Source organism: Vidua macroura, unplaced genomic scaffold (assembly GCF_024509145.1).
Source record: "Vidua macroura isolate BioBank_ID:100142 unplaced genomic scaffold, ASM2450914v1 whyUn_scaffold_107, whole genome shotgun sequence".
Lineage (NCBI taxonomy): Eukaryota > Metazoa > Chordata > Aves > Passeriformes > Viduidae > Vidua > Vidua macroura.
In genome coordinates this window covers 352,611-373,704 of record NW_026530542.1, presented here as the reverse complement: position 1 = coordinate 373,704, position 21,094 = coordinate 352,611, and the positions used below count along the sequence as shown (strand labels likewise).

The window sequence follows — 21,094 nt, the reverse complement described above, 5'->3', positions numbered from 1 at the left end:
GGCCCTTCCCTCCGTTTTCATGAATGGAGAGCCCCTCCGGCCAACGCGCCTGCGCGGGCCGCTGAGCCCCGCCCCCTCCGCCCGGCGCAGCCAATGGGAGCGGGCGGGGCGGTGTTGTGGTCACGTGCGGGCGCCGGTGTAGTGGCGGCGGCCCCGCCCCCGGCACGGCGGGCGGTTTATTGCGCTGTTTGCCGCGCCCGCCCGCGCCGCTCCGGCACCGCTGCGTTCTCGTCCTCGGCTACCGAAACCGCGGGGCCGTGCGGGGGGACTCGGCCTCGGGGGGGTGTCCTGCGCTCCGGAGAGGGCGGCCCTGCCCTCCGGGGGTCCCTGTCCGGGGCGTGCGTGAGAGCGGGGGTGCTCCACTGGGGATTACCGGGCACGGCGGGTGCACCGGAGGGGCTCAGCACGGTGGGTCCCCACCCCACGTGGGGGTCTGGGGCCGTGTTCAGCCTGGGCAGCCTCCCCGGGACCCCCTGTGGCCCCGGGGCCGTGTCCCCTGGAGCCCCCCCGCCCCGGGAGGGGTTCCCGTCTCTCCCTCCCCTGCCCCGGGGTGATGCCGGGACCACCCGGCCTTGTTGTTTCCCCCCGACCCAGGAAAAACCTCCCTGGCCCACCGTGAGCCCACGGTGGAGAGCAATAAGTCCCGGGTGGGTGGGTGGGTGGGGGGCTGCCTGCCCGGGGTCTCTTCCTGATCCCCCTGTGGGACCCCGGGTGATGAGGACAGACGTGTCCCCACTTCTGTGGGGAGTGGCTTGCGCCCCAAAACCTTGTGCTGAGGGCTGAGGTGCCCCTGGGATGAGGTGGAAGTGGGTCTGAGCCTTGAGGGGAGGATTGGGGGGGTCCCAGGCAGCCCCCCAGACCTGGTGCCACCCTTGCAGCCTACAAGATGGTGGTGGTGGGCAAGGAGGAGCTCCATCTGCATCTGGGCAGGTAATGCTGGGGCAGTTTGGGGTGTCTGGGGGTGCTGTGGGGCTGCTGGCCTCCCAGCCAGCCCTGCCACCGGTTTTGTGCCCCCTCTCCCCCAGCACGAGCCCTGCCACCCTCCATCACTGCCATCCGTGGCTCCATCGTGGTCCGCTGGGTGACGTTCCCTGAGGAACCCTCGAGGCTCGGGAATGAGTGACCTGGGACAGGCAGGACCCCTCGGTGGGATGAAGTGCCTGGATGTCCCCTTGTCCCCACAGCTTCCAGGTGGACAAACGCCCCACAACGCTGGGGGGAGGCACGGTAGGGGCTGTCCCTCCCGGGGAAGGGGTGCCAGGGTGCTCTGGGCCCGCAGCGTGCCCGAGGTGCTGGTGGGGAGCAAGGCAGAGCAGGCCCTGCAGAGGTCAGGGGGGTTCTGGGGTCCCACGTGTGTGTCTGTGTGTCCCAGTGACACGTCCTGGCTGTCCCCTGCGGGGAAGTGAGGACAGATGGAGGGAAGAAGCTGGCGGAGTCGTGAGGGGCTGTTTTCCTCGAGTCCTCAGCCAAGGAGAGTCTGGGGCACGGAGCCCTGCCGTGCTGGCACTGATGTCCCCTCACCCTCGGGTGACCATGGGGATCTTCACGGAGCTCACCGAGGAGAGATCGACCAGCTGGACAATTCCCATGGCAGACCCACCAGCCTGAGGTGATCCCTGGCGTGGGGCAGACCCTTCCCCGGGGCCCTCGCCCAGAGCACGGCAGCAGCTTTGGGGAATCCACGCGGGTGGGAACCCCTCGCTTCGCACAGGCTGGGGGTCCTGGCCCAGCCGGGAGCCCCCCCAGCTCATCGCTGCTGCCCCCCACACGCACAAGGACAGGTCGGGGCCGTCCCTGCTCCGGCAGCCCGGGCTGAATGCGGGTGTTGTTCCCGGCGTGGGGCCGGACCCGTGGGAGTCGCGGCTGAAACAATTCAACGTTGTTTTGTCTGTAAACCCCTGGACTGGGGGGGGGAGGCAGCGTGTGAGGCTCCCTTCCAGCACCCCTGGATGTGCTCCAGCACGGGGCTCCCTCCAAGCCTGGATGGGCTCCCATGAGCCCCCTCCTCGTGGGACTGAGCACCCCAAGAGCCTCGCTGGGACCCTTGGGGGGGTCCTTCAGCCCTGTCCCCCCTCCCCATTTCTCTCCCTGAGAACTTCAGCTCCAGCTTCGTGAGCCTGGGGGGGGGCTCTGGCTGCGGTTCCCCTTGTGGCTTATCTCCACCCAGTCGGGCTAATTGTTGCTAATTACCCAATTATGGTGGTAAAAGAGGAGCAGGAGCTGCTGGGGGCCTTGAAGTGTTATTGGGGTGCTGGGGCCAGGGTAAAGCAGCCCGGGGGCTCAGGGGGGCTGCACCCCCTCAATAGCCCTCCCAGATCTCTGGGTCTGGGGGTTTGGGCTCCCGGGGGCCCTGGGTCTGACCCCCCCCTACCCCTCCCCGGGGCTGGGGGGTCCCGGGGGGGTTCAGGGTCCGACGGGGCTGATGTGGCCCCACACGGGGGGTACCGGGCCGGTGTATCCCTTCGGGTCTGGGGTGTGCGTGGCGCTGGCGGTGTCCGTGCAATGGGGAGCAGGACCGGCTGCTCCGGGGATACCGGGACCGGGCGTGCGTGGTGCAGGGCCGTGGCTCAGCAGCAGCACGCGGTGGCCGTGAGCGGGGACTAGGACCGGGCATGGCGGCTGCTACCGGGGACCCCAGGACCGGGCTCGGCGGCTGCTACCGGGGACCCCAGGACCGCTACAGCCGCTACTCCGGGGACACCGGCACCGGACACAGCAGCTGTTCCGGATACACCGGGACCTGTCCCGGCGGCCGCTACGGGGAACCCCGGGACTGGACACAGCGGCTGATAACGGAGACACCGGCCCGGGGCACGGTGGGCGATCTCGCTGCCGCCGGCTGCTCGGGGGACCCCATCCCGGAGCCCACCCTCCCTTCCTCTCTAACCCCGCGGCCATCGCGGTCCGGCAGGCCTCCCTCGCTCCATCCTCGGGGCTGCCCCCGGTGCCGGTGCCGGTGGGCGGAGCCTGGCGCCGCCGGCCCCGCCCCCTCCGTGCCCACGTGCGCTCCCGCCCCGGCGCCGCCGGGGTTAAGCGCGGCGGAGGGATCTCCCCCCCCCCCCCGCCCCGCCCGGCAGCGTGCGCTGCGGCCGCGCGCGCGCCGTCACACCCCCCGCACCCCCCCCCCCCCCGCGGCCGCAGCGCCCGCCCGCCGCGCACCGTCTCCCTCCGCCCGCAGCCCCCGCCGCCCAAAGTAGTGCGGGAGCGGCGGCGCCCCCCCCCCGGTCCGCGGCTCCCCCCTAGGACCCAGCGCGGCGGCGGCGGCGGCCCCGGCGGGGCGGGCGGGGCGGGGCGGGGGCGGGCGGCGGGACCTACTTTCCTCTGGAAATGGCCGCGCCGGGGAGCACCGAACGCCCCGCGCCCCGAGGCCCGTCGGCGTAGGGCGGCCGCGGGGGTGAGCACCGGGCGGGGGGCGCGGGGGTGCAAACGGCCCCGCCGGGGGGCCCGGGCGGGCGGGACGGGCCCCGGCGGCCCCGGAAGGAGCGGCCCCGCGGTCGTGCGGGCTCGGGCCGCGCCGCCTCCGCCGTGCCGCCGCTCCCGGTAAGGCCTGACCGGGGCCGGGCCCAGAGCGCGGCTCTCACGCCTTTGTGTCCGGTACCGGTAGGGCCCGGGCGGCTGCGGCGCAGGTACGGCCGGGCCCGGCGCTCGGGGCCCGGTGCCGGTGCCAGCGTAGGCCGCGGTGGGCCGGGGATCGGGGCCTGGCCGGCTCGAGCCCCCGGTTGCACCGGGGAGCGGGGGAAGCGTGGCCCGGGCGCACCGGGGAGGCTGTGGGGGGGGGGTCGTGTCCCCTCGTGGTGGTTCGGCCCACCCGGGGGCGCGGGCCGGGCCTCCCCCCGGGCCCCGGAGCCTTTCCGGGGAGGGCCCGAATCCCCCCGGGCCCACCGGGAACCGGGGCGAGGGAGGTGCTGGGTGGGACTCGACGCTCCTACCCCGCGGCCGGGACCCCGCCGGGGGCTCCCTCCGGCCTCCCCGCGCCGTCTCGGTTTTTTTTTGGGGGGGGGGGGGGGTTGGCGCTGCCCCAGCGCGTCCCCCCCTCCCCGGTGCCCTGCGCTCTGCCTTGGGGCTCCCCGCGGGTCCCCTCCAGATCTCCCCGCTCACCCCGTGTGTGCCCCGGGGTCCGGTTTGGGGTCCCGTTCGCTGCCCCCCCCCCCGGTGCTGGAGCCTTCTCGGGTTTTTGGGGTGCACTTGAGGCAGCGGTGGGAGGGGGCGGCTGCAGATCAGAGCATGGTGTCCCCCCCCCCGGTTTGTGTTTTGTCGTGTTTTGGGGTGACTCTTCCCCCCTGTACCTATCCTGGGACCCCCTGCGCTGTGCAGGATTGGTGCTGGGCCTGAGGAAATAGGGGCACAGGCAGCTGCTGGTGGTGGGGACCCCATTTTTTGCTGCTTCCCAAATTCCCCGAGAAGATTCCCCCACGTGGGAGGCACTGGGGAGGGTCCCAGCTTTGCTGTGAGCACTGGGTGTGCTCCCAGGAGGGTCCTGAGGGTTTCTCAGGGGTCTTGGTGACTCCCTGGGGTGCTGGTGTGTGGTAGAGCCGGGGTCACTGGTCCCCCTTCCCCACGGTTTAATCGAGGTCACCTGGGGGTTTGGTTGCCCCAGATGTTTTAGGGTGTCACTGGCTGGACTTGGGGAGGGCCTGGTGGGCAGAGGGTGATGGGGGAGGCCAGGGGGTCTCCTGGACCCCTGTGGAGCAGGGAGCCACCCCTTGCTCCTGGGGGACATTCCCAGTCCCAGAGCCCCTAAATTGCCTTGGGGAGAGCGATGGGAAGATGCTGCCCTGTCCCTTGGGTTCCGGGGGAGGTGTCACCATCCCCGGTGCTGACGGGTGTGCCCCCCACAGCTGTGGCCCCCCAGGAACGCCGGAGGCAGGATGGACGAACAGAAGGTGCCCAGCGAGGAGAAGGACGCAGCCGCGCCAGGTGAGCCAGGGCAGGATTTTGGGGACCTGTCCCTGTTTCCCCTGTGGTGGTGACACCCCCTGTCCCCACAGCTGATGGGGTCATGGCCTCGGAGGAGATGGGCAGCGCCGAGGGGGACCCCCTGAAACCCCCCGAAGGAGCCTCTGCGGGGCCGGAGCCGGACAGCACGGGCATGGAGGGACCTCCCGAGGCTGGCAGGTGAGGGTGGGAGGACTCAGGGGTGGCGTGGAGCTATCGAAGGGGTCCTAAATATCCCTGACACCCCCCCCGTTGTCCTCTCGCAGCCCACTGGGCCGCCGCTGTGCCCTCTGCAACTGTGGGGACTGGAGCCTACACGGGCAGCGGGAGCTGCAGCGCTTCGAGCCGGTGCCCGACTGGCCCGAGCGGCTGGTGGGCCACGAGCCCCCTGATGGGCCCGGCCAGCCTCCCCCAGGGCCCAGCCAGCTCCCCCCAGAGCCAGAGCTGGCGGGCGATGGCCTGGCACAAATTGGCTTCTCCGAGGGGGTGACCCCAGCGCAGCTCTTCGAGCCAACGGGTGAGTGTGATCACAGCACGGGGGTCCCCATCCTGCCACCTGAGTGTCCCCAAGCTGTCCCTGACACCCCCTCCCCGCAGGGCACTGCTGGGTGCACCACTGGTGTGCGGCCTGGGCGGCTGGCGCGGGACCGGACGTGGCCGGCGTGGCCAGAGCTGTTTTCTCAGGGATCTCACAGGTGAGCGGATCCTGAGGGGTCCAGGGGGATGGCAGGGACTTGGTTTGCCCTGCAGGGACTTGCTGCCCTGCAGCAGTGCTCACCCCCTGGACTCCTCTGCCCTCAGAAATGTGAACGCTGCGGGCGGGCGGGGGCCACCATCCCGTGCCGGGCGGCCACCGGCTGCTCCCGCCTCTACCACTTCCCCTGCGCCGCCGCCAGCGGCTGCTTCCAGTCCATGAAGACCCTGCGGCTGCTCTGCCCCGAGCACGTGGCTGAGGCCGTGGACATGGGTGCGTGGGGCTGGGGACACCACCCCTGGGTGCTGGGGACACCACCCCTGGGTGCTGGGACCCTCCTGCCCTGGCGATGGGTCCCGGCAGGGTAGAACCCCACGGGCAGGCGGCCCTGACCCCCTTTTCTTGTGGCTGACAGAGGACGCGCGGTGCTCGGCGTGCAACGGGCCGGGCGACCTGCGGGACCTGGTGTTCTGCACCAGCTGCGGGCAGCACTTCCACGGGGCCTGCCTGGACATCTCCCTGACGCCTCGCAAGCGCTCGGGCTGGCAGTGCCCCCAGTGCAAAGTGTGCCAAACCTGCAGGTGAGCCCCTAGACCCGCAGTGGGGAGGAGGGGTATGCCCCCAAGGTGGGGTCCCAGCCCTCACTTGCCCCTGTGCCCTACAGGCAGCCCGGCCAGGACTCTGCCATGCTGGTGTGCGAGGCATGTGACAAGGGCTACCACACCTCCTGCACGGAGCCAGCCACCCAGGGCCTCCCCACCAGCTCCTGGAAGTGCAAGGTATGTCCTGCTCTCGCTCAGGGGTGCAGGGTGCCTGTCCCCCACTGCATCCCCTGACACATCTCTGCTTCCCCCCAAGAACTGCTGGGTCTGCTCAGACTGTGGCCAGCACCCCGCAGGGCCTGACTCCAGCTGCCAGTGGTCCCCGGGGTCCGAGGTGTGCGGGGACTGCCAGCAGCGCCGTGCCACGGCCGATGTCCCCACGGCGCCAGAACGCTCACCACGGCCTGACCCACCCGCCCAGATGTGAGTGGGGATGGGGGTACTGGTTTGGAGGGGGCTCAGGCCCTTTGTGGGTGGGGGGATGTGTCCCACTGCCCTGGGGACAGGGTGGCCCGAGCGCTGCCCCCTCACGCAGGTTCCCCCATCCCAGGTCAGAGTCCCCTGTCCCCAGCAAGCCGACGGATGTGCCCGTGCCCCCGCCTGAGCTGGAGCCTGTGGGGCACGATGAGGAGACGCAGCCCCTCGCGGACCCCAACGAGACACCCCCAGACGCCAAAGAGGCACCCCCAGATCCCAAGGAGGCTCCCCCGGGCAATGCCGAGTCTCCTCCTGGCGAGCTGGCCTCTGTGGAGGTGCTCCCCAGTGAGGAACCCCTGGAAGAAGTTCCCTCTGATGAACTGCCCCTCGATCAGCCGCCCCCTGACACGCAGCCCTCTGACATTCAGCCTCCTGATGTGCAGCCCCCTGAGGAGCCCCTTCCTCTCATGCTGCCCCCCGAGGAGCCTCCCTCTGACGAGCTGCCCCTCGAGACACCATCCCTTGCTGACCTGCCCCCTGACAGACCCTCCCTCGAGGAGTTGCCCCCCAGTGAACCACCCCACAATGAGCTGCCCCTCGATGTCCCTCCCCTTGCTGAGCTGCCCCCTGAGAAACCAGCGTTTGAAAAGTCACCCCCCCATGAGCTGCCCCCTGAAGTACTGCCCATTGACAAATCACCCCCTGACGAGCTGCCCCGCAATGGGTCACCCCCCAAACCTCCCCTGGAGGAGCCGCCCCTGGAGGAGCTGCCCCCCAATGAGCTGCCCCCCACTGAACCACCCCCCGTCGAGCTGCTCCCCAAGGAGCCTCCTCCCGAAGCGCTGCCCCCCGAGAAGCTGAGCCCTGAAGAGCCCCCCCTTGTTGAGTTGCCCCCTGAAGAGCCAGTCCCCAGCGAGCTGCCCCCCGAGGAGGACCTGAAACCACCAGGTAATCTGGGGACTTTTCACTGTCCTCCTTTCCCCTCCTGTTGTCTCCAGTGGGTGTGGGGGTCCTGCACTAGGGGCTTCTCCCAGCACTGGCATTGCCCGATCCCCGTATTCCTTCTCTTTTCATATGTTGGTGCCCTTTTTGGGGTACTGTGGAGCTGTGGTGGGGGGAGTCTTGCCTCTCAGTCACAGAGGGGATGGAGGGGACCCCCACACTCCCTCACCCCATCCCCCAGGTCTCCTCCCCGAGGTGACGGTGGCAGAGGAAGCGCCAGCCCTAGCTCCAGAGGTGCTCCCCGAGGAGGAGATGGAGCTGGAGCCAGAGCCCTCGCTGCCCCCTGAGATGACACCCCCACCCTCAGCTCCCCCAGGTGGGTCTGGGGAAACACCAGGGTTGGGACTGGGGGGGTGGGTGTCTCTGGGAGGCTGTGATATCACTCTTCCCCCCTCTCTGCCCCCAGCTCTCCGTGCCATCTCACCTGCACGGACCCCAGCTCCCTCCCCCGATGCCAAGGAGGACGAGGTGCTCGAGCCCCCCACCCCAGCCCTGCCTGAGCCCCCTGGCAGCCCTGGTATCGCCATGGACACCGACCCCCCTGGCTCCCCACCGCCACCCCTGGGCTCCCCTGCTGTCACCCTGGCCCCCGCCGAGCCACCTGAGGATGAGGAGATGGAGATGGCCGGTGGCGAGGGGGAGTCCCCAACCAGCCCTCCTGGAGATGCCCCCCACGGCAGCCCAGCCCCTGAGCTGGGGCCCTTCCCAGGCCTGCCTGAGGAGGAAGAAGAGGAGGAAGAAGAGGCACCAAGGCTGGAGAGGGAGGGCACCAGTGGAAGCTCCCCGCCACTCAGTGAGGAGGATGCCCTGGAAGAAAGTCGGGCTGCAGGGGACCCTGAAGTCAAGGGGTCCCCTGCAGGGTCCCCCCTGCTCCTGGAACCGGAGGAGCTGGGCCCTGAGACCCCCATGGAGGTGTGCACTACCGGCGAGAAGCTGCTGGGGCATGGGGACGAGGGGTGCCCTGAGCCCCCCGCGCTGCGCCCACGGCCCGACATCCTCAACGAGATCTCCAACCTGAGCCAGGGGGACACGAGCAGCAGCTTCCCCGGCTCGGAGCCGCTGCTGGGGTCCCCAGACCCTGAGGGCGGGGGGTCTCTGTCCCCTGAGCTGGGCCCGGCCTCGGCTGATGCCAGCCTGCAGAAGGAGGATGCTGGGTCACTGCCGCTGGGTGCTGAGACTGACGACTCGCTGCTCTTTGAGCCAGCAGCCAAGGGTGACGGGGACAAGAGCCGGCGCCGCAGCTCCCCGGGGCGCTCCCGTGTCAAGCAGGTATAGGGGGACCCCCGCTCACCACAATTCTGGGGACCCCTCACCCTGAGCGCCCTGCTGGGGCCACGTCCCCTCCCTGGGCTGCCCCTGCAGCACGTAGGCAAGGGCTGAGCGCGTGGTGGGGTGGGATGGGGGCAGTGCCCCTCTGCTGCCCTGGCATGAGGGTCCCACTGGGCCTCCTGGTGCTGTAACTCCCCTCTCCCCTTGGCCACAGGGTCGCAGCAGCAGCTTCCCTGGGCGGAGACGCCCCCGAGGTGGGTCCCACGGGGGCCGAGGCCGAGGCCGTGCACGCCTGAAGTCGACCACCTCGTCTGTTGACACCTTAGCAGTAAGGCTGGGCTGGGGCAGAGGTGGGGTCCAGGGAATCCTTGAGCTGTTAGGCTGAGAGCTGAGAGTCTCCTCCATCCCCTTCCCTATCATCCCTTCCTTGGAAAGACTTAAGAGCCCTTAGTGTGGGGGGGTTGGGGTCTCACGGGACGTGGAACTGCCTGTGCCTTTGCTGAGTCTGGGGGCTTCAGCACAAAAACATAGGGCAGGTACAGAACTTCCCCCTGGGGAGGGGTTTTGGTGCCCCCAGACTGCACAGAGAGGGTGTCCTCAGTGCTGAGCCTCCTGCTCTGTCCTCAGCTCGCTGATGTGGAGAGCTCGCCCAGCAAGGAGGAGGACGAGGACGATGATGACACAATGCAGAACACAGTCGTCCTCTTCTCCAACACAGACAAGTTTGTGCTCATGCAGGTAACGAGGGCATGGCAGGATGGACAGATGGACAGGGTGGGACAGACTCTGTCTCTCCTCTGCCAGCCGCTGTCTCCTCACTCACAACCTCTCCCCCCAGGACATGTGCGTGGTGTGTGGCAGCTTTGGGCGTGGGGCCGAGGGGCACCTGCTCGCCTGCTCCCAGTGCTCCCAGTGCTACCACCCCTACTGTGTCAACAGCAAGGTGAGGAGGGGGCCCAGGACCCCCAACCCCATCACAGAACTGTGCCGTGCCCCCCAAGGACACACGAGGTCGTGCCTGGCACGCCTTGTGTGTTGAGTTGTGCTCTGGCATGTCTGTGCCAAGCCCTGGGGTGTCCCCCACAGCCACACTGAGCCTGGGGACCCCTGTGGCCATGCCCGGGGCTCACGTGGCTGCCCTCCCATGAACCCAGATCACCAAGGTGATGCTGCTGAAGGGCTGGCGCTGCGTGGAGTGCATCGTGTGCGAGGTGTGCGGCAAAGCCTCGGACCCCTCGCGCCTGCTGCTCTGCGACGACTGCGACATCAGCTACCACACCTACTGCCTGGACCCGCCGCTGCAGACCGTGCCCAAGGGTGGCTGGAAGTGCAAGTGGTGCGTGGGGGACACGAGGGGAGCCGCGGGGGGAGCTCGGTGCTGGCGCTGACCCCTCGGGCCCCTCTCTCTCTCTCTCTCTCTCTGCAGGTGCGTGTGCTGTGTGCAGTGTGGGGCTGCGTCCCCTGGCTTCCACTGCGAGTGGCAGAACAACTACACCCACTGCGCGCCCTGCGCCAGCCTCGTCGTCTGCCCCTTCTGCCGCGAGAAGTACGTGGAGGACGACCTGCTCATCCAGTGCCGGCACTGCGATCGGTGAGCACGGTGCCCTGGGCTTGAGGGGCTCAAATCTGGGGTCCTCCAGGGGAGGCCGTGGTGTGTGACGGGTCCCCCACGCTGCCCGCAGGTGGCTGCACGCCGCGTGCGACAGCCTCTTCACTGAGGAGGAGGTGGAGCAGGCTGCGGATGAAGGTTTCGACTGCAGCGCCTGCCAGCCCTACGTGGTCAAGCCTGGTGAGCTCACGGGGCAGGGGGGGAGCTCTGGGGGACCTGGGGGGCGTTTGAGTGTTGTGGGGACTCACCTGCTCCTCTGCTTTCCTGCCACAGTGCCCGCGCCTTCTGCAGAGATGATCAAAGCCAAGGATCCAGGTGCGTGCAGTGCCCTCCCCGGGGCCATGGAGGTTCCTAGGGCTGTGCCCTCTTCTGGCCGCGCACCCAGCGCTGGTGTTTGTCCCCTCAGAGCCGCAGTATTTCCGCTTCGAGGGCGTGTGGCTGACAGAGACGGGGATGGCCGTGCTGCGCAACCTGACCCTGTCACCCCTGCACAAGCGGCGGCAGCGCAAGGGCCGCCCGGGCACCCTCAACGGGGATGGGGGGCTGGAGGGGGGTGACCCCCTGGGCCCTGAGGACAAGAAGGACGGTGACCTGGACACCGATGAGCTGCTCAAAGCTGACGGTGGGTGTTCCCGCTGGGGGAGCTTGGGGGGTTGCAGGTGGGGGTGTCAGGGGATCCCACTAACGTGCACCACCCCAGCAGTGGGTGTGGAGCACATGGAGTGTGAGATCAAGCTCGAGGCTCCGGCCAGCCCTGACCGCGACGCTGGAGCTGATGGGGACTCAGGGAAGGGGCTTGAGGACCCTGAGGAGTGCAAGAAGAGGAAGCGCAAACCCTACCGGCCTGGTGAGTGTCCCGCAGGCCCTGAACCCTTCCAGGCTGTTCTGTGACCTCGCTGTGATCCCCAATCCTCCTCTGCCCCCCCCCCAGGCATCGGTGGATTCATGGTGCGGCAGCGCAAGTCCCACACGCGGCTCAAGAAGGTCTCGGCGGTGCTGCCGGACGTGGGGCGCGAGGGGCTGAGCACCGAGGGACACCCTGAGGAAGGTAGGGCCCAGTGGCACCCCTTCCTCCCTTTTTCCCCCCCCCTTTTTCCCCCCCCTCCTTTCCCCCCTCTTTTTTCCCCCCTCCTTTCCCCCCTCTTTTTTCCCCCCTCCTTTCCCCCCTCTTTTCCCCCCCCCCCGCCTTTTCCCCCTCTTTTTTCCCCCCCCTTTTCCCCCTCTTTTTTTCCCCCCTTTTCCCCTTTCATTTCTCAGCACCATTCTTTTTCTCCATTTCCCGTTCCCTTCTCACCCCCAGGGATGTGGGGGGGCCCTCAGGGTGCGCCTCACAGCGCTGTGCCAGTGGCACAGGAACAGCCCCAGACCCTTTTTGGGGGGGTGGGTGTTCACTGCTGGGGGGTTTTGCAGGGGCTCCTGCTGATGTCCCCGCCGAGGCTGGCCTGGATCCAGGCTCAGGAGAGGGGGACGAGAAGAAGAAGCGCCGGGGACGGAAGAAGAGCAAGTTGGAGGACATGTTCCCCCCGTACCTGCAGGTGGGGATGGATGTGGGGGCTGGGGGTGGGTGGGGGGGGAACACGCCCCCCCCCCCCGATGCTGACGCAACCCTCCCATTGCAGGAGGCGTTTTTTGGGAAGGCGCTGATGGACCTGAGCCGGAAGGCGCTGCTGGCAGCAGGCGGGGTTGGGGACGGGGCCGCCCGCCCCGCCTTGGGCCAGGGTGCCCCAAGGCCCAAGGGGGACCCCAGCCTCACTGGGGCACTGCAGGGGGGCGCCCCGGACAGGAGGGAGACCCCCACCCACCCCCGAGGTGAGTGTGGCCAGGAGTGGGTCTGCAAGCCAAACCACGGCTGCTGTCCAGGAGGGGGCTTACAGGGGTTAGTGGGGGGTTGTTGTGGGTCCCTAGTGTGGTTGGAGGTCCCTGGGGTTATTGCAGGTCCCTGGGTTTGTTGGAAGTTGTTGGGGTCCCCAGGATGGCTGAGGGGTTGTTGGGGGTCTTGGGGGGGATACTGGAGGTCGCTGGCGTTGTTGGGGGACCCCCACTGTGAGCAGCTGCTGAGGGCTCTGAGGCTCGAGGGCTGTGAGGGGCGGCCATCGCCACTGAGGGGTGTGGGAGGACGCTGGGGCTCGGGGGGGGGTTCCTGACCCTGCTCGCTGAATCCTGGGCTACCCTGCAGGCGACGACAGCACTGACGGCAGCGCCGCCGCTCCCGACGACGATGGCAAGGACGAGGCGAAGGCCGAGGACCTGGGTGAGACCCCTGTGGGACCCCCGGCAGCCGAGTCCTCCACGGGGCGTAGGGCGCCCTCAGCCATCGAGACGAAACTCTATGGTTGAAGGGTCCGCTCTAGGCAGGGCAGAGCTCTATGGTTCCCTAGCACGTCAGTCCCCGTGATGCCGGTGACCATAGAGTGTCACCTAGAGCGCCCCCGCGTGGCGCGGCGGCGCTGGAGGACCGAAGGCCTCCTGTCGCTTGTTGGGTGCCGGGGGCTGCCCCGTGGGGGTCCCCGGCCCTGAGCTGGGGGTGCCCAGGGGCTGAGGGCACTTCTGATTCTTCCTCACAGGGGCCGACGAGCCGAAGGATTCCCCAGACCGCGGGGACAGCGAAAAACCAGCCACCCCGGGCGAGGGAGCGCTAAGCTCCGACCTCGACAAGATCCCCACGGAAGGTGAGAGCGTCCTGCAGCCCTCTTCTGCTGAAGCGGCGTCGGTCCCAGGAGCGTGACCCCCGAGGGTTCTCCACTTCCCATCGGTGTGGTATTTGCACCCAGCTCCTGCGTTTGCCTCCGCAGAGCTGCCCAAGATGGAGAGCAAAGACGTGCAGCAGCTCTTCAAGGACGTGCTGGGCTCGGCGGAGCGCGGGGAGCAGCCCCTCAACTGCGTGGCCGCGGGGATGGAGGCCGGGCAGGACCCCAGCCGAGCACAGCGGTCGTTCCTGCAAGGAGACCTCCAGCTCTCGGGGCAGGGTGGGTGGAATTGGCAGAGCCCCCGTTATCCAGGAGGTCCCTGGAGAGTGTGGTGAAGGGCAGGGCTTGTTTCCAGCCTCAGGAAAGCCAAACTCACAGGGTTGGCCTGCTTGGAGAGCGCTGGTGCCTGTTGTCTCTGAGAGCCCAAGCTCCTGGGGGTGAACATGGAAAGGATTTTGGGGATTGTGTTGTCTGGGGGTTATTTGGGCCCCCAGGGCAGATGCAGGTGTGTGCCCCAACTTTGTTTTCCCTGCAACCCATCTCCTTTCCCTCACAGGGAGCGTTTCCTTGGGCTCGCTCTCCGGATCCGTGTCCTTGGACTCGTACTCGGGGGTCTGCCAGTCCCCGTTCCTCGATAACAGGTACTTAGACGAGCTGGGAATGCCCTCCTTGGAGGAACTGAGCTGCAGGGTGTCCTGGGACCCACACTTCCCTCACAACCTGACCATCTGTGACACTCCTCTCCACTCAGGGAGCGGAGCGGCTTCTTCAGCCCAGACCACTGCGAGCCCGAGAGCCCCTGGGCCAGCAGCTCGGCCGCCACCACCCCCTCGACCCCCACGACGCCCACGACGGAGGGCGAGGGTGACGGGCTGTCCTACAACCAGCGCAGTTTGCAGCGCTGGGAGAAGGACGAGGAGCTGGGTGAGCTCTCCACCATCTCCCCTGTCCTCTACGCCAACATGAACTTCCCCAACCTCAAGCAGGATTATCCAGGTAGGGCTCTGGGGGGGCTGCAGCTGCCCCGTTGGGGTGAGGGTTGGGGGTATGGGTGGAGCATGACTCCCCTGGTCCCTTTTTTGAGGGGAGATCCCCTCTTTTCTGCCACTGAAGCGTTCTCTACAGTGGGCAGGGGGTCTTAGCTCCATCTCCTGTGCTGTCCTTTCACGTGAGGGAGGAATGGTGACCCACCAAGGATATGAGTGGGCTCATCAGGTCCGGGCTAATGTTGCTTTCCTCCCCTGTATCTGCTCGTACTGGACTCCCAGACTGGTCGAGCCGCTGCAAACAGATCATGAAGCTCTGGAGGAAAGTCCCTGCCACGGACAAAGCCCCGTATTTGGTGAGTGCCAGGAGGTCAGCGGGGTGGGGGGCCGGGGCACCGGGGGCTGCAAGTCAGCTGGCTTCGTGTCTTTGTTAGCAAAAGGCCAAAGATAACCGGGCGGCTCATCGCATCAACAAGGTGCAGAAGGTACGTGAGGCGCGGGGAGGTGCCCGGCGGCCCCGGCCCAGCCCTTGGGGACATTGGTGTGCCCACCCCCAGCCCGTGCCCAACCCCTGGGGAGGGCTCCCACAGCGCTGACGGCCTGGCTCTCTCTGCAGCAGGCCGAGAGCCAGATCAACAAGCAGACCAAAGGGGAGGGACTGCGCAAGCCTGAGAGGCCCTCGCTGCACCTGCGGATCCCGGTGCCGCCAGGGGCACAGCCCGTCTACATCAGCAGCCCCCCCGCCACCGGCGAGGGCTTCCTGAAGCCCCCGGCGGGTGCCGGAGGGGGACCGGAGTCTCCCAGCGAGCTCTTCCTCAAGCTCCCGCCCCAGTCCCCTGCCCAAGTGCCTTCGCACGATCCCTACGGCGCGGCCCCCGCCTACGCGCTGGAGCCCCGCTTCCCCTCGCCCCTGGGCCAGAGCCCCACGTCGGGGGCTGCCTTCCAGCCCTTCCCTAGCCAGCCCCAGCCCCTCGCAGCCCCCCGTGCTCCCCCCGACTTCCACCCCACCCCACCTGGCACCCCCCGGCACCAACCTGGCACCCCTGACCCCTTCCTGAAGCCCCGGTGCCCCTCCTTGGACAACCTCTCGGTGCCAGGGAGTCCTGGGGCGCGGCCGCCCGAGGCTCTGCTCTCTCCCCTGCCTTTCGGGGAGCAGAAGAAGGCTCTGGAGGTGAAGAAGGAGGATGGGGGAAGCCTGGGGGTCTGCTCGCCCGGCTACACTTCTGCCATGGGCTACGGGGACTCTCCAGGTGGCCCCCACCTCTCGGCTGCGGAGCTGAAGGCGGCCGACGTCTTCAAAGCCCCCATGACCCCACGGGTCTCTCAGGTAGAGCCGCAGAGCCCGGGGCTGGGGCACCGGCCCCCCGACCCCCATCCCCTGGCCCCCTCGCCCCCTGGCCACCCTGATTTGTACCGTCAGTCGCCCTACCTGGACCCCTACTCGCAGCCCCCGCTGACGCCCCGGCTGCAGCCCCCCGAGGCCTGCTGCGCCCTCCCGCCCCGCTCCCTGCCCTCTGAGCCCTTCTCCCGCATCCCTGCCAGCCCCCAGTCCCAGTCCAGCTCCCAGTCCCCCCTAACCCCCCGCCCTCTCTCCAACGAAGCCTTCTGCCAGTCCCCTGTCACCCCTCGCTTCCAGTCCCCTGATCCCTACTCCCAGCCACCCTCCCGGCCACAGTCCCGGGATCCCTTCACCCCACTGCACAAGCCCCCCCGTCCACAGATGCCGGAGCCGGGGTTCAAGTCAGTGGGGGCGGCTGGCGGAGGTTTCGGGGGCACCCCGGCAGGTGACCCCCACGCCAAGGCAGCGGCCGGGCCACAGCCGCCCTTTGCCCGCTCGCCTGGCGCCAGCGTTTTCCCGGGGAGCCAGCCCCCCATGCGCTTCACCTTCCCCCCGGCCGTCTCGGAGCCGCTCAAGGGCTCCCCGTCCCACCAGCCCCACGGGATCAACAGCCATTACGGCTCTGGGAAGCCCCAGAGCTCGGCCTACGCCTCGTCCCCCAGCTTCCACCAGGCCAGCAGCCCGCTGGGCCCTGGCACTGCCGCCCCCGACTCGTACAGCCTCTCGCCCCTGCGGCCCCCATCAGTGCTGCCGCCGCAGCCCCCGGCCCCCCCGCAGCAGCAGGACCCTTCTGGAGCCTTCCTGCCCCGCGCTGCGCTGGGACTGACGGCCGACAAGAGGGAGGAGGTGGCTGCAGGGCTCTCGGCACCCCCAAACCGGGACCTGGCGGAGCTGCCTGGTGCCCAGGACGGGGCTCTGGGCACCATGAGCCAGTCGGAGCTGGAGAAGCAGCGCCAGGTGAGGTCTCTCCTGGGATCCAGTTGCATCCATTCGGGTTTGGGAGGGAATGAAAGGGAAAAACTGCGACTGTGGAGGCATTGGTGGCCGCTCTGTATGTCGCTTGTTTTGCTGGGTTTGGTCCTGTCACCACTCTGGACTCTAACACTGAATTCTTCTCAGCGCCAGAGGCTCCGGGAGCTGCTCATCCGCCAGCAGATCCAGCGGAACAGCCTCCGGCAGGAGAAGGAGAGCGCGGCTGCTGCCGCCTCCTCCTCGCCAGCTGGCTGGGCACCTGAGGCCGGCGGGCAGAGCTTCGAGCTGAGCCGGGCCATGGCCCCGTACCAGCCGGCACAGGTGGGAGAGCTGGGCACGGTGTGCACGGGGGGGATGCGGCTGATGGAGGGGCAAGGGGAGGGATGTGGCTGATGGAGGGGCACAGGGAGGATGTTGTTGATGGAGGGGCACGGGGAGGGATGTGGCTGATGGAGGGGCACGGGGAGGGATGTGGCTGATGGAAGGGCACGGGGAGGATGTTGTTGATGGAGGGGCACGGGGAGGGATGTGGCTGATGGAGGGGCACGGGGAGGGATGTGGCTGATGGAGGGGCAAGGGGAGGGATGTGGCTAATGGAAGGGCAAGGGGAGGGATGTGGCTGATGGTGGGATGACTCTCTTTTTTCCTTCTTTCTTCCAGGACAAGGCTCTCCTCGGGACTCTGGCCACGGCAGCTGGCGCTGGGAAGCTGCCCGGCTCTGTCATGGTGCAGGCAGCGTTCACGCAGGACGAGCGGCTCTCCCGGCCCCCGCCGGCGGCCACGCCAGCCATGCTGGACATCAGCGGGCGGTGGGTGCCCCCTGGCAGGGCGATGGGCTCAGCATGCACGGGTGGGAGCCAGCACATATCACACGTGTACCCCCAGCGTGTGGGGATCGCTCTGGAGGGAGGGGATGGCTGTGGGAGTTCGGGTGCTTGGCACAGTCTGAGGAGAATGGGACGTAGTGTTTCGGGGCTGTGCCAAGCTGGTGCCAACATCACGGTGTCTTGCAGGGCGTCGGTGGGGCCCCCCCAGGCCTTCTACCCCCGTGGCATCTTCCCGTCGCCATCCCCGCAGCAGCAGCAGCACCTCTGGCAGCAGCAGCAGCAGCAAGCGGCCGTGGCGGCCCTGCGGCTCCCTGTCACCTCCCGCTTCGCCCCCCCGGCCGCTGGGACCCCCATGGGCAGCCTGGGCACCCGCCTGCCCACCCCTGCCGAGGCCGTGCCCCCCTCACCAGCTGCCCTGGGCGCTCCCTTCATCGAGCTACGACACAACGTGCAGAAAGGACCTGGGGGTGTCGTGGGATCTCCCTTTGCCCCCCAGGCACCCCGGCCTCGATTCTTCCTGCCCGGGGAGGAGGGCACCCCCCAGGCCCTGTGCACCCCCGTCATGCCCCTGCAGGCGCTGCCATCCCAGAAGGTTCCAGCACCGCTGCCACCCGCGTCCCCGCAGGGAGCAGAGATGGGCAACAGCCACCAGCAGCCCCACGCCAAGGCAGCACCCCCGCTGCCAGCACCCACCCTGGAGCTGCAGCAGCACATCCCCCCGCGCCCGCTGTCCTCCGGTGCCGCCCTCCGCCCCGAGGGTCCCAAGGATGGCCCCGCTCCAGACCCTGCGCCGGCCCCAGGGAAGAGCCACCTGAGCCTGGAGGGGGGGCGGCTGCCCTGCGAGGTGCCCGTGGAGCCTGATTTGGATGACGACTTTGGCTCCCACAAGGACTTGGAAGATGATGATGATTTGGCCAACCTTAGCCTGGATCCAGATGTGGCCAAAGGGGATGATGACTTGGACAACTTGGACAGCCTGGAGACAGCAGACCCCCACCTTGATGACCTGCTGAATGGCGACGAGTTCGACCTGCTGGCCTACACTGACCCCGAGCTGGACACTGGTGACAAGAAGGACATCTTCAACGAGCACCTGCGCCTGGTGGAGTCGGCCAATGAGAAGGCTGAGCGTGAGGCCCAGCTCAAGACAGAGCCACCAGCGCCCACCTTGAAGCTCCCCGACCCTGGGGACAGCAAAGATGTGACCCCATCTGCGGAGGATCAGGAGGTGCCCAAGGAAGGACTGGTGTCTGGGATGGGCCTGGGACTCTCTGCCTGCCCCACGGGCGCTGTGCTGGCCACTGATCCAGCTTTCAAGGCACAGGGTGCAGAGGCAAAGGCCGGCTCGCTGCCCACTGACGTCAAGCCCAAGCTGGAGGACGGCTGCCTGAAGACCTCACCCTGCCAGTTCACCACCACCGGCCCCGAGCGCCTCCCGGTGCCCGTCAAGTCAGAAGCACTGCAGGGCACAGATAAAATCTCTGCCTCCCTGGGGCTGAGCGTCAAACCTGGCCAGACCCTGCTGAGCTCCAGCACCGGCCCCACTCGCCTCAGCCTGACTCAGTTCTCCAACAGTGGCCACACTGGTGTCCCCGTGCTGGAGAAGGACCCCTACACCGGCCCTGGCCGTGGGCTGGCAACTGCCCAGCTGGGTGGCCAGAGCAACCCCTTGCTGGAGAAGTTTGAGCTGGACAGCGGAGCCTTGGGGCTGGGCAGTGCCCGGCACTCGCCAGCAGATGACTTGGACAAGATGGAGAGCTCGTTGGTGGCCAGCGAGCTGCCGCTGCTCATCGAGGACCTCCTGGAGCATGAGAAGAAGGAGCTGCAGAAGAAGCAGCAGATGTCAGCCCACCTGCCCCGTGGCACTCCCCACCTCCAAGCCCCAGGGCACCCCATGCTGCACACAGGGGCATCTGGGCAGCCTCCCGAGGGGCAGCCACCCCGTCTGGGCACCCCGCAGACACCCCTCCAGCTGGGGCTGGTGGCCCGGCCACCGCTGCTGCCACCGCAGCCCCCCCGGCTCAACGCACCCCAGCAGGGCCCGGCTCTGGCCCCCCACATGGGCATGGGCTCTGGGCAGCCCCATGTGCTGTCATCCCCCCACGGGGTGCAGGTGGCCCTGGGGCAGCCGCAGCAGAGCCAGCAGCAGGTGCTGGTGCAGAAGCCGATGGCCGGGGTGCAGCCCCCCACCCTGGGCCTGAAGCCCCCCCAGCTCGTCATGCAGCAGCAGTTGGCCAACAGCTTCTTCCCAGACACAGGTAGGGGCTGTGGGTGACTGTTTTGGGGGAGCACGGGGTCCTTTCGGGTGGGGGGCATAGGGCTGAGCATGCTGTGGTCTCTGTCCCAGCAGACCTGGACAAGTTTGCGGCCGAGGACATCATGGACCCCATTGCCAAGGCCAAGATGGTGGCACTGAAGGGCATCAAGAAGGTGATGGCTCAGGGCAGCATCGGGGTGGCCCCAGGCATGAACAGGTAACAGACATGGGGATCTGGGGGGCACAGGGTGGGGCAGGTAGGTTGCTTTGGCTCTGGCTCACAGCCCATTTGTGTGTGTGTGTCTTCCAAAGGCAACAGGTTTCCCTGCTGGCCCAGCGGCTCTCAGGGGGCCCGGCTGTCTCTGAGATGCAGAACCACTTACTGGCGGGGAGTGGGCAGGTGAGTGGGGTGTCCAGGTGGCCTACAGGGGTCTCTTGGGGCTGGCAGGCCAGAACTGGTGGTTTTATGGCTCTGTGAGGGGGTGGGGTCAGTGAGGAGAGGACAAATCCACAGCACGTGTCTCAAACACTCCGTTTTCTGCCAGGAGCGGAGTGGCACAGACCCCACCCAGGCTCGTCCCAACCCACCCACCTTTGCACAGGGCGTCATCAGTGAGTACTGACATGGCAGGGCCGGCGTGGTGCGGGACAGGGTTCACCCTGGTCCTGGGGCTGGGGTCCTCGCTGACCCAGGGTCTCTGCTTACCCGGGGTCCCCACTGATCTGAGCCCTCTCCCCGTCCCACAGACGAGGCCGACCAGCGCCAGTACGAGGAGTGGCTGTTCCACACGCAGCAGCTGCTGCAGATGCAGCTGAAGGTGCTGGAGGAGCAGATCGGGGCGCACCGCAAGTCCCGCAAGGCGCTGTGTGCCAAGCAGCGCACGGCCAAGAAAGCCGGGCGGGAGTTCCCCGAGGCCGACGCCGAGAAGCTGAAGCTGGTAACGGAGCAGCAGAGCAAGATCCAGAAGCAGCTGGACCAGGTAGGACCCTGCATGTGGGTGGGCACCTTGTCCTTGGTGCAAATGTGATGTCCCGAGCGCTAAAGCTTCGCTGTTCCCAGTGCCAGCCTCGCTATTCCCGACTTTAACACTGTGCTGTCCCCAGTGCAAACGTGGTGTCCTCAGAGTCAATGTGCCATTTCTGGCTCTGCTGCCCTGCTGTCCCCAGCACTAATGCTGAGCCAGTCCTGGTATTAATTCCCTGCTGTTCCTGGCACTAACCCTCTGCCATTCCTGGCACTGATGTCCCACTATTCCTGGGTCTAATGCCTTGCTGTTCTGGCACTAATGCACTGCCATTCGCAGCACTAATGCCCTGCTGTCCACAGCACTGGTGCCCCACTGTCCCCAGCATTTATCCTGTGCCATTCCTAGTGCTGATGCCTTACTGTCCCCAGCAGTAAAGCCGTGCCATTTCTGGCATTTCTGGTGGTGGTGTGCCATTTCTAGCACTGTTATTGTGCCATTCCTGATGCTAATGCTCCTCTGTCCCAGGCACT

At 67.7% G+C, this 21,094-nt stretch overlaps 1 protein-coding gene across 5 annotated transcripts in view; it reads left to right on the top strand.

The window, feature by feature from the left end:
- The first annotated feature begins 3,326 nt into the window (after positions 1–3,326).
- KMT2D (lysine methyltransferase 2D) overlaps positions 3,327–21,094 on the top strand; it is a 28,388-nt gene continuing 10,620 nt past the window's right edge. For 2 of the 5 annotated variants that reach the window (XM_054004697.1, XM_054004694.1), the window contains exons 1-39: positions 3,327–3,394; positions 4,839–4,917; positions 4,989–5,115; positions 5,202–5,452; positions 5,533–5,630; positions 5,737–5,902; positions 6,045–6,210; positions 6,294–6,408; positions 6,488–6,654; positions 6,782–7,596; positions 7,832–7,966; positions 8,057–8,919; positions 9,134–9,247; positions 9,547–9,657; positions 9,758–9,862; positions 10,074–10,255; positions 10,346–10,510; positions 10,602–10,708; positions 10,802–10,843; positions 10,935–11,150; positions 11,229–11,375; positions 11,460–11,576; positions 11,939–12,063; positions 12,148–12,337; positions 12,705–12,779; positions 13,093–13,197; positions 13,321–13,494; positions 13,772–13,856; positions 13,967–14,211; positions 14,484–14,557; positions 14,636–14,686; positions 14,818–16,497; positions 16,660–16,833; positions 17,173–17,321; positions 17,526–19,597; positions 19,687–19,813; positions 19,909–19,996; positions 20,142–20,208; positions 20,344–20,576. In XM_054004697.1, the coding sequence (XP_053860672.1) occupies positions 4,869–4,917; positions 4,989–5,115; positions 5,202–5,452; positions 5,533–5,630; positions 5,737–5,902; positions 6,045–6,210; positions 6,294–6,408; positions 6,488–6,654; positions 6,782–7,596; positions 7,832–7,966; positions 8,057–8,919; positions 9,134–9,247; positions 9,547–9,657; positions 9,758–9,862; positions 10,074–10,255; positions 10,346–10,510; positions 10,602–10,708; positions 10,802–10,843; positions 10,935–11,150; positions 11,229–11,375; positions 11,460–11,576; positions 11,939–12,063; positions 12,148–12,337; positions 12,705–12,779; positions 13,093–13,197; positions 13,321–13,494; positions 13,772–13,856; positions 13,967–14,211; positions 14,484–14,557; positions 14,636–14,686; positions 14,818–16,497; positions 16,660–16,833; positions 17,173–17,321; positions 17,526–19,597; positions 19,687–19,813; positions 19,909–19,996; positions 20,142–20,208; positions 20,344–20,576 (9,972 nt within the window). In that variant the 5' untranslated portion in view covers positions 3,327–3,394; positions 4,839–4,868. The remainder of the gene's footprint in view (positions 3,395–4,838; positions 4,918–4,988; positions 5,116–5,201; positions 5,453–5,532; positions 5,631–5,736; positions 5,903–6,044; positions 6,211–6,293; positions 6,409–6,487; positions 6,655–6,781; positions 7,597–7,831; positions 7,967–8,056; positions 8,920–9,133; positions 9,248–9,546; positions 9,658–9,757; positions 9,863–10,073; positions 10,256–10,345; positions 10,511–10,601; positions 10,709–10,801; positions 10,844–10,934; positions 11,151–11,228; positions 11,376–11,459; positions 11,577–11,938; positions 12,064–12,147; positions 12,338–12,704; positions 12,780–13,092; positions 13,198–13,320; positions 13,495–13,771; positions 13,857–13,966; positions 14,212–14,483; positions 14,558–14,635; positions 14,687–14,817; positions 16,498–16,659; positions 16,834–17,172; positions 17,322–17,525; positions 19,598–19,686; positions 19,814–19,908; positions 19,997–20,141; positions 20,209–20,343; positions 20,577–21,094) is intronic. The other 3 variants (XM_054004698.1, XM_054004695.1, XM_054004696.1) reach the window with 3 other exon arrangements.